The 13845-nt window shown below is 33.6% G+C and overlaps 1 protein-coding gene and 1 long non-coding RNA gene across 4 annotated transcripts in view; one reads left to right on the forward strand and one right to left on the reverse strand.

The window, feature by feature from the left end:
• Window positions 1-13845, reverse strand: part of LOC138937734 (uncharacterized) — a 272331-nt gene that overhangs the window by 232680 nt on the left and 25806 nt on the right. The gene's annotated exons all lie outside the window — the stretch shown is intronic.
• Window positions 2545-13845, forward strand: part of Neto (Neuropilin and tolloid-like) — a 104779-nt gene continuing 93478 nt past the window's right edge. Inside the window, exons 1-4 of one of the 3 annotated variants that reach the window (XM_070304272.1) lie at window positions 2545-3351; window positions 4851-4902; window positions 6018-6252; window positions 6326-6601. In XM_070304272.1, coding sequence (XP_070160373.1) covers window positions 6454-6601 — 148 coding nt within the window. In that variant the 5' untranslated portion in view covers window positions 2545-3351; window positions 4851-4902; window positions 6018-6252; window positions 6326-6453. Of the gene's footprint in view, window positions 3352-4850; window positions 4903-6017; window positions 6602-13845 lie in introns of all 3 variants that reach the window. The other 2 variants (XM_070304270.1, XM_070304271.1) reach the window with 2 other exon arrangements.

A 13845-nucleotide genomic window follows, 5' to 3' on the forward strand; every position in this document is an offset into this window, starting at 1 on the left:
CAAAGGGCTTGGTGCTCTCCAATGGATTCGCACAGAGAGCGACAAGAATCTCTTGGAAATGCGTCTCGAGAGATCTTTCTTCTAGTCGCGCCGCAATAATGGTAGAATTCTAGAAAGTAGAAGCTAGCCGTAAACGAGCGGCAATCTCTCAGTATTCGTCGGAAAATCGTATTTACAGTAGAATGCCGTATATTCCATGCGAAATAAATACAAGTGTCATTTCGTCAATAAATTCTTTTTTAAACGATATTATGAAAACTATATTACATAACGCGAAGCCATATAAATAGAAAGGAAGACTTAAAATAAATCGAAAAGTCAACGCGCTATACATAAATAGCGACAGATATCATATGACATTCTTTTAACAGTATTTTTGTCAATGTAAAAAAATTAAAATATTCAAAAATAAAAATAAAATGTAAAAAATAATAATATATAAAATAATTTTAAAATCATATAATAATAAAGTGGCAGAGCAAGTCAATTATTTCTAGGTAGAGATAACTGACTTACTGTGATAAATATCGAGTAAGTTTGATAGATCTTTTGTATTTAGAAACTCTAAGAAAATATAACATAATATATGTATATTATTTTCCACAAATAATACATCTACATTTTAATTGTATATATCAAGTAACGTTTACGTATTATACCAGCATTATATCAATACAATTATCAAATAAATTCATAAAACAAAATAAAAAATATAGAATTATTTTACATTTTAAAAGAATTTTAAATATCAAATTTTTTTTAGCCTTGATTTTTCTCAGAATTTAAATGGCATTTTTTTCTCTATTTTTTAGAGTCTCAAAAATGTGAATATTTATTGAATATATTAATTTGGCCGCATTTCTCCGTATTTCATTGAAATGATGACGCTGTTAATGTTCGAATTGATCATCGTACGCGCAACCGCAGTTTACAATCTATGCAAATAAGCATCGCTTTTAGTGATCGGCAGGCGTTGAATGCCTGGGCGGATTGGAAAAAGCTGGTCAAAGTCTGCCATCGACAGGTGCTCGATCAGACTGTCGCGCTATAGCTTTTCAATAAGAATGCCCACTCTAAGCTGTAATACTCACCTATATACGATGTTCTATCATTAGATACCTATATATTTTAACCGTCGTCGACATAAACTTTCCTTCGTTCAATAAATGTTACACGATTCAAAAATATTTTGCGCATAATACAGTAAATTTTGTATGAAATACATATATATATGTCTTATTATCCAAAGTACGCTAGAAACTACTCCATTACAATATTTCCTTAATTAGTAGCGATACTGTAGAGATTTTTTTTTTTAAATATCGTAAAAAAGAACTAGAATAAAATTTTTAGATTGGTTTATCCTAGATTGCTTAAGATATAATTACTTTTCAACGGTAACAAAGTTTCATTTACTGCAAGTTAACTTAATCAGGAACTTTTATTAAGAAGTTGCGATTCACAATTATCATAATATAGCTAAAATGATCTTCTAAACTTTGCCATAATTGAGAAAAAAGAAGTTAATAACGAGTTATTAATTTCGTTCCTATTATAATGTCATAAAATTGACATTCTTATAATTAAAGCTTTCCGCTAATTTCCAGTGCTAATAATTCTGGTTCTATAATCCACCTGCAATAATCTAAAAATTAAAAAAAAGCATTCTATTCTCTATTTTTTACTAATTTAAAAATCTTATTCTTTTTTCAATTTATTTGGCTATTTCGCCAATTGCATTTTTTTTATTATGAATAATGTATAGCAAAATTATACACAATTGAATCGTTTATTATTTCATAAGACTAGAAAAAAAAATGATAAAAAAACAAGAGATTAAATCAATATTTTATGTATCAGCATGGCTAAAAATATTATTAAATGTCTTATCTGAGTATTCAGTACTTTTATAATTCTATTTCTTTTATGTAGTATACGATAATATCATTAAGTACATCCAAAGTTCAAACATTTAATGAAATTTCTGTTTCTTAAAAATAATTATTTCAATCAATATCTCATATATGGCGTCTTATAAACGCATTTTGGCGTACCCAGTAAAAAAGCAATTATTATCTTGATTGCTTTCTTTAAAGCTTTTACGAGAGCTTTGCGCTAGATCTTAGAAGGATAATGCGTCGGTGGTGGGTGCGACGGAGACGGCGCCGAAAGAGGGGCGCGAGCGAGACAGTAGAAACAGCCACCGAGTATAGACCATAGCTAGTAGTCAGTCGGCGGTCGGAGTCCACGCGCGACGGATCGTGAAGTGACAGGCTTGTACTACTTGCTCGCTCTCTCGTTTGACAGCGGCGCGACGATACAGCTGACTCCGCGCGAAACTGCAACACGTGCATGCGTGCGTACATTTCGTGTGCGACGATAGTGAAAAGTGCGCGTGTTTCTCTGAGACGCACGTCGCGCGTGGATGCGGATTCGAAACGGATATATACATATATATATATATATATATATATATATATATATATATATATATATATATATATATACACGAGAATCGTCTCGCCCGAACTGTCTCTTCGTACGTATTTAATTACGAATTGTGCAAGACGCGCTCGTGATTAAATCCTGACTAATTAAATTTGCGTACAAATTACATTCGAAAAGCTTTCGCTGGTGGCGGCGACGGTGTGCGATTTGGACCGATGCATTTCGGTGGGCCGCGCGACAAAAATATCCGCGAAAAATGTCGGCAGCTCGCCAAGCGGCCTCGAGAGCAGCCGTCGCGCTCTTTTGAGGCAGCTTTGATAAGATAATCCAGAAATAATCACATCGATATAATGGCGCATCTATGAGCGCGACGAAACAAGATATACGTGATATTATTTCATTGTTGCGAACGACCGGCTTCGTAAAATTGACAGGTTTTCCGAAGCGATAACCGCAGATTTCTTGTGCAAATGTAGGATCTCAAAATACGTGTCAGGGATATAATAAACCCATTTTCGACGTTCGATTCGAGGGGTCCGTATTGAGGTTCCTTTTTTACGAAAGAATGAATTTCCACGCGAGCGTGACGATATAAAAGCGTCCTCGCGTCTGGCATTTATGGAGCTCTGAGATTCCTCGGAAATTATGCTGCGCTCGAATGTGGACCGCGAGATATGGAGCGAGAGTACGAATGCGCGTCTATTCTTGAGAAATGTTCGCGGCAAAGGCTGCACCGCGCTCTTACAAAAAGAGTAGCACATCAACCGCTGAAAAGGAATACGTGCGCAGAGAAAGGAAATGTCAAGTATTCCAGACACACGTATGTGAAAACTCGTTCGCCCAATCATTTCTCTCTTCCCCGGAATTTCTTCAATTGCGTAAGCCATACGTTTCGAGCGTGACGTAAGTCAAATTTTGGGAATCTCTTAAAATAATTATATCATAACTCGATTAATTATCGATATTATTCTTTAGCGCGAAGTTACTCCTACGAATGGATTTAAGAGAGCAAAAAAAAAAAATTTTATCGGTGTCGCGTTATTAGAAAAAAAAAAAATTACTTTTATTAGAAAGAATAACGTGGCATGTGAATAGTCAATTTTCAATAATAAACAAATATAAACGTTGAAAATTTATCGTATTAATATTTAAACTTTAATTGCTTGCAATATGCAAAAACTCTAGCAATTATAAATTCTGCATTCACTCATTGGAAAGCAACAATCTTCATGAACAAATAAACTAGTACGAGTTCGATGAAAAAAAAATCAAAACAACCTACACACATCTGACGTAATATTGTTTTTTCCACCCAAATAATTTTTGTCACAAAATTGATTAAAACATTGATTATTTTTCTATTTCTTTCACGAGTGGAAACTGAAAAATATAACTGATAAATACAGAAAAATTTAAAAGGAATGATATAAGTCAAGATATAAAACTTTGTGAAAAAGCAGCTAGTTGTAAAAATATGGAATAAAATGTAAAATTTTTTTGAAATAAAAAATCTTTGTATTTTTATTAGTTTGTTAAGTTTGCAATTCTCTAAACTTTCTTTATTACACGGATAATCGTGAAAAGATGCCATTCATCGTTACATCACACGTTAGATGTAAATAATTTAAAAAGATATCACAATATAATGCAACATGAAAACCGTTCAAATTACTGCGAGAGTCAATGAAATTACGACAAAACTCGGAAGAGTATGGACAGGTCGATTTTGTCAAGTAGCCCTTCATTGCCATTCATGCATATTAAGCTGTACAGGGAGAAAAGGGCGATAACCCCAGTACGGCCGTGAATGCCAAATACTTTGCAACACGAAGATCTGTTAATGAAAAATTTATAAAACGAAAGTTTGATGACATTTAAATTAGTATTATACTTTCCCTATAAATATGACAAGTTTTAATCGCAATTTGCATATGCTATTAAAAATATTGATAAATGTAAATATATATATATGAATGTCGGTATAACTATCATTTTTTCTATAATCAACTCTTGCTTAACAATCATTACGCAATACTTTTTTCTCGTTGAAATTAACTTTGTTATATAAAAATTATAAAAGAAAGATTTCATTCTTTTCTTTTGTTATCAAATAATTTCACGTAAAAAAATTATAGATTATAGGAGATATAAATATAGATTTTTCTAAAATCTTATATTTGATATAAAACATTTTTAATGATTTAATAATCTTTTTGAAAAGAGAAACCATTCAAATAATTGATTTAACAATTGTGGATGAAGAGCCTGAGTGAAAAGCTTATATTCGTGATATTGCAGCGCGAAAAGGCGTCATTGAGTTCGTCGTTGAGTGTCGCGCGATTTTTACCTCCGCTCTGTTGACGCTGCAGCGCGAGCTAAACGATCGTTTTTATTCCCTATAGAGAAGAAGTGGATCCGCGTCGAGAGAGGAAATAAACTGCACGGCACAGAAAGGTACGAATGCAGAAGACCCCGAGGAATAGAAGTCGTTCGTGCACATTCGTATTTTAATACGATGAAATTACGAACGGCGCGAAACGCCGTTGTCTTGTCGCGATTTGTTGAATCAAATGGAAAAATAAAATTGATTCGTGTGAATCCATTAAACGGCCTGTAACTCGCGCTTAAGCTGAATCGACTTTTCGCCCGATCTCGCCTTTTTAGTTGAATTTCGCGATGGTAAATAATTCGTTTATTTCGCGCGTGGTTTCAATTCGCGAATATAAACAACGCGCGGAATATAACATAGCAGAGCAAAGCCCTCGCGTTGCAATTGTATCGTCTGATCGTTTAGAATACTACGGATACAGGATATTATAAGCAGCTTTAGCCGTCGCTCGTTGCTTGACGTAACGTATCTCTCCGTTTTCATGGTATATTATCTAGTATATCATAACAAGCAGAGTGTATCTAACAGATTATTATCTGACTTTACAGTTTTAATTAGAATCAATAAATACTTTTGATGAAAGTCGTGAAATACTTTTCATGTCGTTCTAAAAATGTCACAAATTTACATTATGAATCTGGAAGAAAAAAAGACACTAATATTAGGTATATTTATAAGCATCTCTCAGAATACTTTTCGAATGTCGCTAATCGCTTTCGGATGGAAAAACATCCCTCGTAGCACGAAGACGACAGCAACTGGATAACTTGCGAGAAGAAAGAACTTATCGATTTTCAATTTAACCATCGTCGCTTTAGTTCTTCAGGAGGCAATTGTTGCGAAAGTCCACAGCGATTGGCAATAAAGCGCGCATACACGCATACACGTGACATGTATACGAAGACCGTACATGATTATCCACGCACATATACGTAAAGCTCAAGCTCTCGTTATATTTCTCGTCTCCTTTCCAACTTTTGTCAGCGACAGAATTCGCCAGAGCGACTGCTTCCGTTATATTCGCGTCACGCCGATATTATCTGTGGCGAGTGTCAAGTTATATTTCATTTGTAAATTATTTTTCCCGCGTGTCTATCTCTCGGCACCGTTCGTCCATCCATCCTATCTACTATCCTATCCTATCCTGGCAAACGCGGCCCTAAAATATTTATGTCCGCAGATACCGGGGTTTTCGAGCGTGGTCCAATCGCAGCTACCGTACGCGAGAACGCCGCGGGCCGATTAATATAAAGCCACCTGATCAAATCGCGTTTCGATTGAAAAAAAAAGAAGAAAAAAGAGAACAGAATAAAAATACCGTCATTTCGGCAACGTATGCCGGGAGCATTTCGCGCGATCGCGTACCGTACCGATTCGCGCTGAATTCCCACGAATTTCGAGAAAATCGCACCGCCGTAAGGAATTAATCGAGCGTGAGTGTGTGCAGCTCGACAAAAGTGGCTGTTTTCCGAGCTCTCCTGGATTCAGTGTATACCAACAGCGGGAGGAACAGGAAGCGCCTAAGGAGGTGCGAAGTGGAAAAGGTCCGTGCCTGATCGGACAAACTGGATAAGCGGCGCATACCCACGTGGAACGCCCGACAGACCGTTAAATGAATGTTGTTGCGGCGAGCGCTGGCGATCGCGACGAGAAAATCGAGGGGGCACGGCAGGATCGCTCGATTTAAATTCATAGATGTGCGAGCGGACGGGCCCACAATGGTGGCTCGGTTCTCGCAACAAGTTCTGCTATTACTCGTACTCGGTGAGTAAAAAACATCCGCGGGTATTCTGACAAATATGTCACAAGATCTAATCACGCTTTCTTTCAACGATATTGGATTCGAGACTAATGAGAAAATGAAGAAAGTTGATAATGTTTTAAACTTTGAACAAATAAAAATTAGAGAGCCTTGTTAAAGTAAAAAATATAAGGAAATAAAGTAGAAAAATCTCATGCGTTTCTAAATTATTTCTCTTGCATTAATATGATTACAGAATCTTTAATCAGATCTTTTATCACATTCCACAGTATTGAAGGAAATATAGAGAATACTTGGATATGTACTTAGATATTTAAAACTTATGTACAATTTGAAATCCTTAAGAATTGGAATAATCTGCTATTTTATGACTTACCAAAATAAAAATGCAAATATCAATATGTCTATAATAGTTTCCAGAAAATGTTATTTTTTCTCTTCTTCCCGACCAGCTAATAATTGCAATTTTAAAGTATCTACATTGCATGCTTATTTTTAAAATAACGTAATTTACATTTTAAACAATATGATAATATATATATATATATATAAATATTTTATAATTTGTTGTTCTTCAAAACTTCATTTACCACCTTCAAAAATAAGCAGGTCATATATCTATATTTAGGTACCAGCCAAGTTAATCCGCCATATGTGCGCGCGTGTGTGGCATAAACGCACATATAGCGCCTGCTGACTTAGCTCTTTTTCTCGCCGTTTTCTTTTTTTCTTGGCGACGCGTAGTACTAACTCGCGTCGTATCGAATTTCGACAGTCGGGAGGTCTAATTAAGGTTGTAGAAACAATATAATAAATTAGCGCGACTCTTAGATTTTATTTAAATTCCTAAAGCATTTTACATAAATAATATCGTCCATCTCTTATGATTCAAAAACTATTAGTTTATTAACATTGAGATAATCACTCTATTTCCCCTATTTTGCTTCAAGAAAAGCTCTAAAAGAGATATTCCACATGTGAAATGAATTTCAATATGATTTAGCTTATACAAAAGATTATATTACCTATGTTTATATAAAACAGAGAGATTTTTATATGAAACATTTTAAGAATTTTTGCGAATAATATCTAGATAGTCGCGATGGGGTAAAAAGTGGCGATATATTATATGCGAGCAATTACCAGAATGAAAGTCTGATCACAAACAAAACGATAAAAAGGAAATATTCTTACTTGATATATCATTTAGTCGCAGCAACTTTTATAAGTGCTTTCATCAAGTGACAAAGGCGAATGGCAAATTTAAATGCGCGTAAAACGCAAACGCGTTCTCGAGACACTTTATCCTGTTTCTTTTTATTGCACTCTATCTATTCTCAAGTTGCAGCGCTGAACAATGTCGTTGCGTAATGCAGTGATGCAGGGATCTACTGAACGTTAAGTTTTTCTTCGTCTCACGTCCGGATTCGATATGAACTTAAGGTGATACCGTTCGGTTAATCCGCCTTGAAGACGAGTTAGCGGGACGAGAAGTAGAAGTTTAATTAAGCCAGATTACAGGAACCGAAATGAATAAAGTTTCGTCAAAGAGGATCATGAAAGACATCTCGCTTCGGAAAAGATTCGACTAAAATAAGATTGAATGTCTTGTGTGGCGACAATAAATAAATAAAACATTACCTCTTATATACATACAAACGCACGTGTATGTACACGTTTTTATGAATCTAAAATAAAACAATAATTCTCTTAAAATAAAATTTACTCTTTTAATGTTATATGTGTGTGTTGTAGATGATATAATAAAATTAATTTAAAAATTTTGTTATTATAAATAATTTGCGCAAAAAATAAATAATAATATTTTGCCTCCTTTTTTCAATTAAATATATGTTTGGTAAAGCAGTTTAATCACATGCTGTAATTTGTCATTTAAGTATCAATTGTTTCCCTTTTTGTTTGTTCATTCGATATTGTAATTGCATTCAATGTTCGAGTGTAAAATAAAAAAGTTTAAGTGTAATTTCGAGAACGTGGACATTCAGTCTGTATGTTAAAAAACATTGTTCAATTTTTCGAATCGATTCACGTAGTCGCGCACGCACGAACGGCATTTTTTCGCGTTAAATCAATAACACACCAGACAAACGCCGATAGAGAGCCCTTGGTTGATCACGTAGCGCGTCAGATACTACCAATTGCATCGTTAATTCACAGATATACGCTCGGCGAACGTGCCGCAATTTCCTGAGCGCAGTTGCAGGCAACGACTTTGTTCAGTTTGCACATTTTCTTATCATTTAGCAAATGCCAATCGAATGCCAAACAATATTATCCCGTATTATCGGCCTAATTCATCTCAAAGCAATCGAACACTGCTGATATTGAGCGAAAATTGTCGTTATGACCAATAATTGAGCCTAGATACGAGCATGCATCGAAATTGGAACACGGAAACTGCACGTATTACTCGCGAACATGAGCGATATTCGGTGATGATGAGAACTGCAAATACAATCATTCGAAATTAAAGGCACAAAATTTACGAGAGCTGCCTGATGTCGATGACTTCTTCTTCTTTTTTTTTTTTTTAAACACTAATATCATATCGAAAATTATCGCAAATAATATCAAACAAAAAAAGATCTCGCAATTTTCTGAAAATATTGTCTCAGTATCAAATATTAAAATATTTTATAAAATAGACTAAATTTTGAGATATAACGAAAATCATAGAGAAAGGTAAGATTGTTGAAATTAACGATAAATAAAACAAATTAATATTATGCCCAGTATCTTTTCACTATAAATTATCGGATTATTTCTGCGGTGTGCGGATGTATCATATAACGGAAACATTGATGAGCTCTTTGGTGATCGTTACCGGGCAATACAAGCTGCATCACTGATTCGCGGCTAACACCTAGTCAATTGTGGCTTACTACGCCACTCTTGCAATTTCAATCGAACGGTTAACATTGCACGTCAATCAGCTACGACAATTAAGCGTCATTTAATATACGTACATAGCTTAACATGATTTAACATTGTTTAAGTAATAAGTAGCGCGTTGAGCGATAATTTTTTATTTTTTCATTGATGTGACTTTTGGCAGAGATGAAAACATAAATCAACAAACGATGCTACATTTGATTGTCCATTAACGAGATTGGCATTGCTGTATCGCATCGCAGATACTCAGCTATATTGCATCCAATGGCAATGTGTTATAACGAGATCATCATCAAGCGATATAACGTTTGTCGATCACATCAATTTCGAGAAGTTTTCAGTTAATATTGCAGCCTTGCGTTGTTTCGAATCGAAGACAATTATATATCGTAATTATATATCAAATAATTAAATCTTCGTTTCTTCTATTTGTTAATTAATCTATAAATACTATGACTGTATTCATTTGACGTAATCGCTAGAACGTATGGTATGTTTAATAAATAATTGGCGTATTATAGTAGAAAAAATTAAATATATAGAGCGTATAAAAAAGATATATGCAATTATAAAGAAACATTATTGTATTTGTGAAAAATCCAAGATGTTTCCCTCTCAAAGCAAATAATTACACACATTCATAAAAGACCGAAGTTTTTGAATTTATGTCCGTTGTATATTTGCAATTCCTTCGAATGTAAACATATTACGCAAGGTTTTGTTTCGGTTTACTATTTCCATTTGAAAAAAAATGTACGAGAGATGAAATCTCGCAGGTAGAAAATGTAATACCATGTTCTCGCTCCGTAGAGGGAAAACGTTCAATTTACATTTGTTTACAACAACGAATGGTTGATACATCTATCATGGTATTCAAATGTTTCTTTCCTCTCTCGTGTCGTCTCTCGAAAACAAGCGTAACTTCGCAAACTACTCTACTGATGTATCTTTTTTACCTGGCAAATAAACAAAATGCTTTTTTCCTATCCTTTAGTTCATGAAAATTCCTCGATTGAGAATTCTAGCATAATATATTCTCAGTATAATCAATCTTAATTTCTTTGAAACATGATATATCAATATATAGTTTTAATCTTTACACCTCAGCGTAACTTATTTATTGTGTGTGGAAGATCCGATTTAATTTGTACATGTTGCCATAAAGTAAATAATTCAGACTCTAAATATTTTATTTAAATTTAATTTTAATCTAATTTAGTTATGATCCGTGATATTAATAAATATAACGTAATCAAATAAATCGCGAGTTAGTAATATTAATCAATAATATGTGGTTTTCATCAAAATGATTGAGAGCTATTCAACTTTACAACCGATTTAAATGAGTGATGTAAAATTTACAGAAACATATAATATGGAAAAATAATAAAAAATAAATGTTATTTTATTGAGAAAGAAATAGCGAGCGTATTAAAAGACAGAAGATACTGTAAATGTAAATAATCGGATTGCACACACGCAAGAAATATAGATGAATTTAATAATTCTCCTTTCATCAGAGAAGAATGGACTTATATAATATCAGAAAAATCAAACACTTTAATGAAAAGTTAAATCGCGTAACAAACTGAAATTTCCAACAGCAATAAGAAATCTTGCGTTGAATTTATTTGCTTATAAGAATAAAATCTATATTTTTTCGAGGATAATCAAATTATCGTACGATAAATCATGAAAATTTGTCATGCTCTCGTTAAATGGATATATATATATATATATATATATATATATATATATATATATATATATATATATACATATATAACATTGAGTTTGACAAATTGTTGCGAAGAAATTACAATTGATGAAATAAATATAATAAATAATCCATTGATCATAATTATTTTGCCAGTTATTTGTAGATATTTTATTATTAAATTTCGCCCAGATAATTATCAATAATTATAACAATTCTCTAAATCTATTTATATATATTGTTTTAGTCTCAATTTTTTATAAATTTATTTTTTTTTAAAGCATTGCAACACTAAAATTAAAAATTGCTAAAAGATAGCCACAAAACGAAAATTTTCCTCATAAAATATCTCTTATTTATCCAGAGAATGAAAAATTACTGTATTCCTGTATTAAAAGAAGACCATGATAATGAATATTGGAGCCGTAGAGTAGAATTTTAACGAAGCTATCAAAAACGTTATTGTATTTTTAATATTCTGCAAACTCGTTAGCATTGCTATATCTCAGTTATTATTCTTGAAATAACGTTGACAATTAAATTCAGGATTTCGATATTACGAAGAATGAGTCTCCGTGCATGAAGTTGCTTGGCGTATACGTTATACGTATACTTTAGTTTGTCCGCTATGATGATAACGCAGTTACGACAAACAAGAATCGTAAACATATATATATATATATATATGCGCGTTCCTATGCTGGAGAATAAACCATGTCGTAGCGAGCAGAAGCGAAACTGTTATAAAACAATTTTCCTATAAGCGATTAGCATCTAGATGTAAAACTATTGTGTAGCCGATTTAACGGAAAATGATACAGCCTCGATTGTGCGTTACGTACTTTCAAATAAATCGCGTTGTTCAAATAGAAGCTATTATTTAATGATAAAAATTATTTATTAATCAATTTATATTTCGATCAATTAATCTTATACTATATTTATTTATATATATTGCCAAATTATATATATATATATATATGTATGTATATAAGTTTTTTACAATATCTTTTGGTACATACATATAGATACAAATTTTATATCGTGAAAAAAATTATATTTTGCCATATTGCGCTTCCAAGAAATACCTAATTAACCGCGAAGCGCTGTCAATACTTGTCGATAAAATGGTATCTTGGCGACGTTATAGTAGATGACTAAAGTTTCTAGTGGATATCTCCAGGTTCGCGTGACAAGAATTGAGTGCGAGGTATAGAACGGGTAATCCGATTCAACATCGACCGTGTTTGCATGATTGTAGATGCCACATAAATATATCCGTTCGATATGCATCGCATTCAAATGCACCGCCGTATTCGCAAGAGATTCTCAGTTACATGATCGGATCAATTTGTAAGTTTCTAAGGGACATCTCGTGCTTTGGTTTGCGGACCAGAGATTTGTGGCAAAGTAGACGTACAACTAATCGAGGTCAACTCTGAGAAGAGTAGCAGAATGAGCTGAAGATATTATTAAAAGACCTCGCATGTAAACTGATTTCTCGAGAAGCTGTTAAAATGCTGCTAAATATTTCAATTAATGAAATTTTGAAAATCATCAAATGTGTGCGCACTTTCATTTTTAATAATCAATATTTATAATTTTAAAAATATAGAAAAAAAAGAAAGACACAGACATCAAGTCTTGATACAGTTTAAAATCACTGTAGGATTCACACACGCACAAGAAACTCCCTTACGTGCAATACCATTGAGGGACACTTGGGGGAGAATAAAAAGACATTTCAGGACACGCGGTCCAACAATTTCCATCTTTTGAATATACCCCGATTCCCTGCAAAGGAACCCGGTCCTTTCCGCAACGTCGACGGCAGATAAAATCCGCACGATTAATATACGTCTACCGCCTTTTTGCCCCGTGTGCGGTTATCATTCCTGCAAATTGTTCTACCGGAGCTCGATGGTTCGAATTCTGGCACGCTAACAGCTCCACGGTGATATATAAATTATTCGTGATCGTTCGTGGCTCGGAATGCCCCACGATGGCGCCCATTTTGACGCTGCACGAATAGCAGGAATAATAACCGACGATGACCGTATCGTACCGAAGAAAGCCAGTAGCTTGGCGTGAAAAAAATGGACGCGCAAGAAGTAGAGAGCAGGAGGAAGAAATTTTATATTTCAAGATAGAATAAAAGAGTGATTCTCTTGGAGATTTTACGACTGCGCCGATGTATTCGCCGGTGTGAATATAAATTGAGGTAATTGTGGCGTGAATGTCGAGTATGACCAAGTACTACCGACATTTGCCCGTTTATCAGCGAAATTATGGACGCTCTATTTGCAAAATAAAGCAACACACCCGGTGATACGACTCTAGGATAAAATGAGACGCGAATGCGTTACGATATAATCGTAGAAAGTACTTCTACGTAAAAAATTAATTGTTTACGATACTTAAGTGTATCACAATACATAGTATACAAAATCACTAAAACTATTAAGAGCTTATAAAGAGAGGGAAGAATATTATTAAAAAAAAAAAAGAAAAAGAAAATTCTTTGAAATAACTAAAATTCTAATTTAATGTAATTTGTGTATATCATTTATAAATAATATATTTAATCTCTAAACAAAAAAAGAAGAGTAATAATAT

Source organism: Polyergus mexicanus, unplaced genomic scaffold, assembly GCF_030449975.1.
Source record: "Polyergus mexicanus isolate NDT 795.1 unplaced genomic scaffold, iyPolMexi1.0 SCAF_11, whole genome shotgun sequence".
Taxonomy (NCBI): Eukaryota; Metazoa; Arthropoda; class Insecta; order Hymenoptera; family Formicidae; genus Polyergus; species Polyergus mexicanus.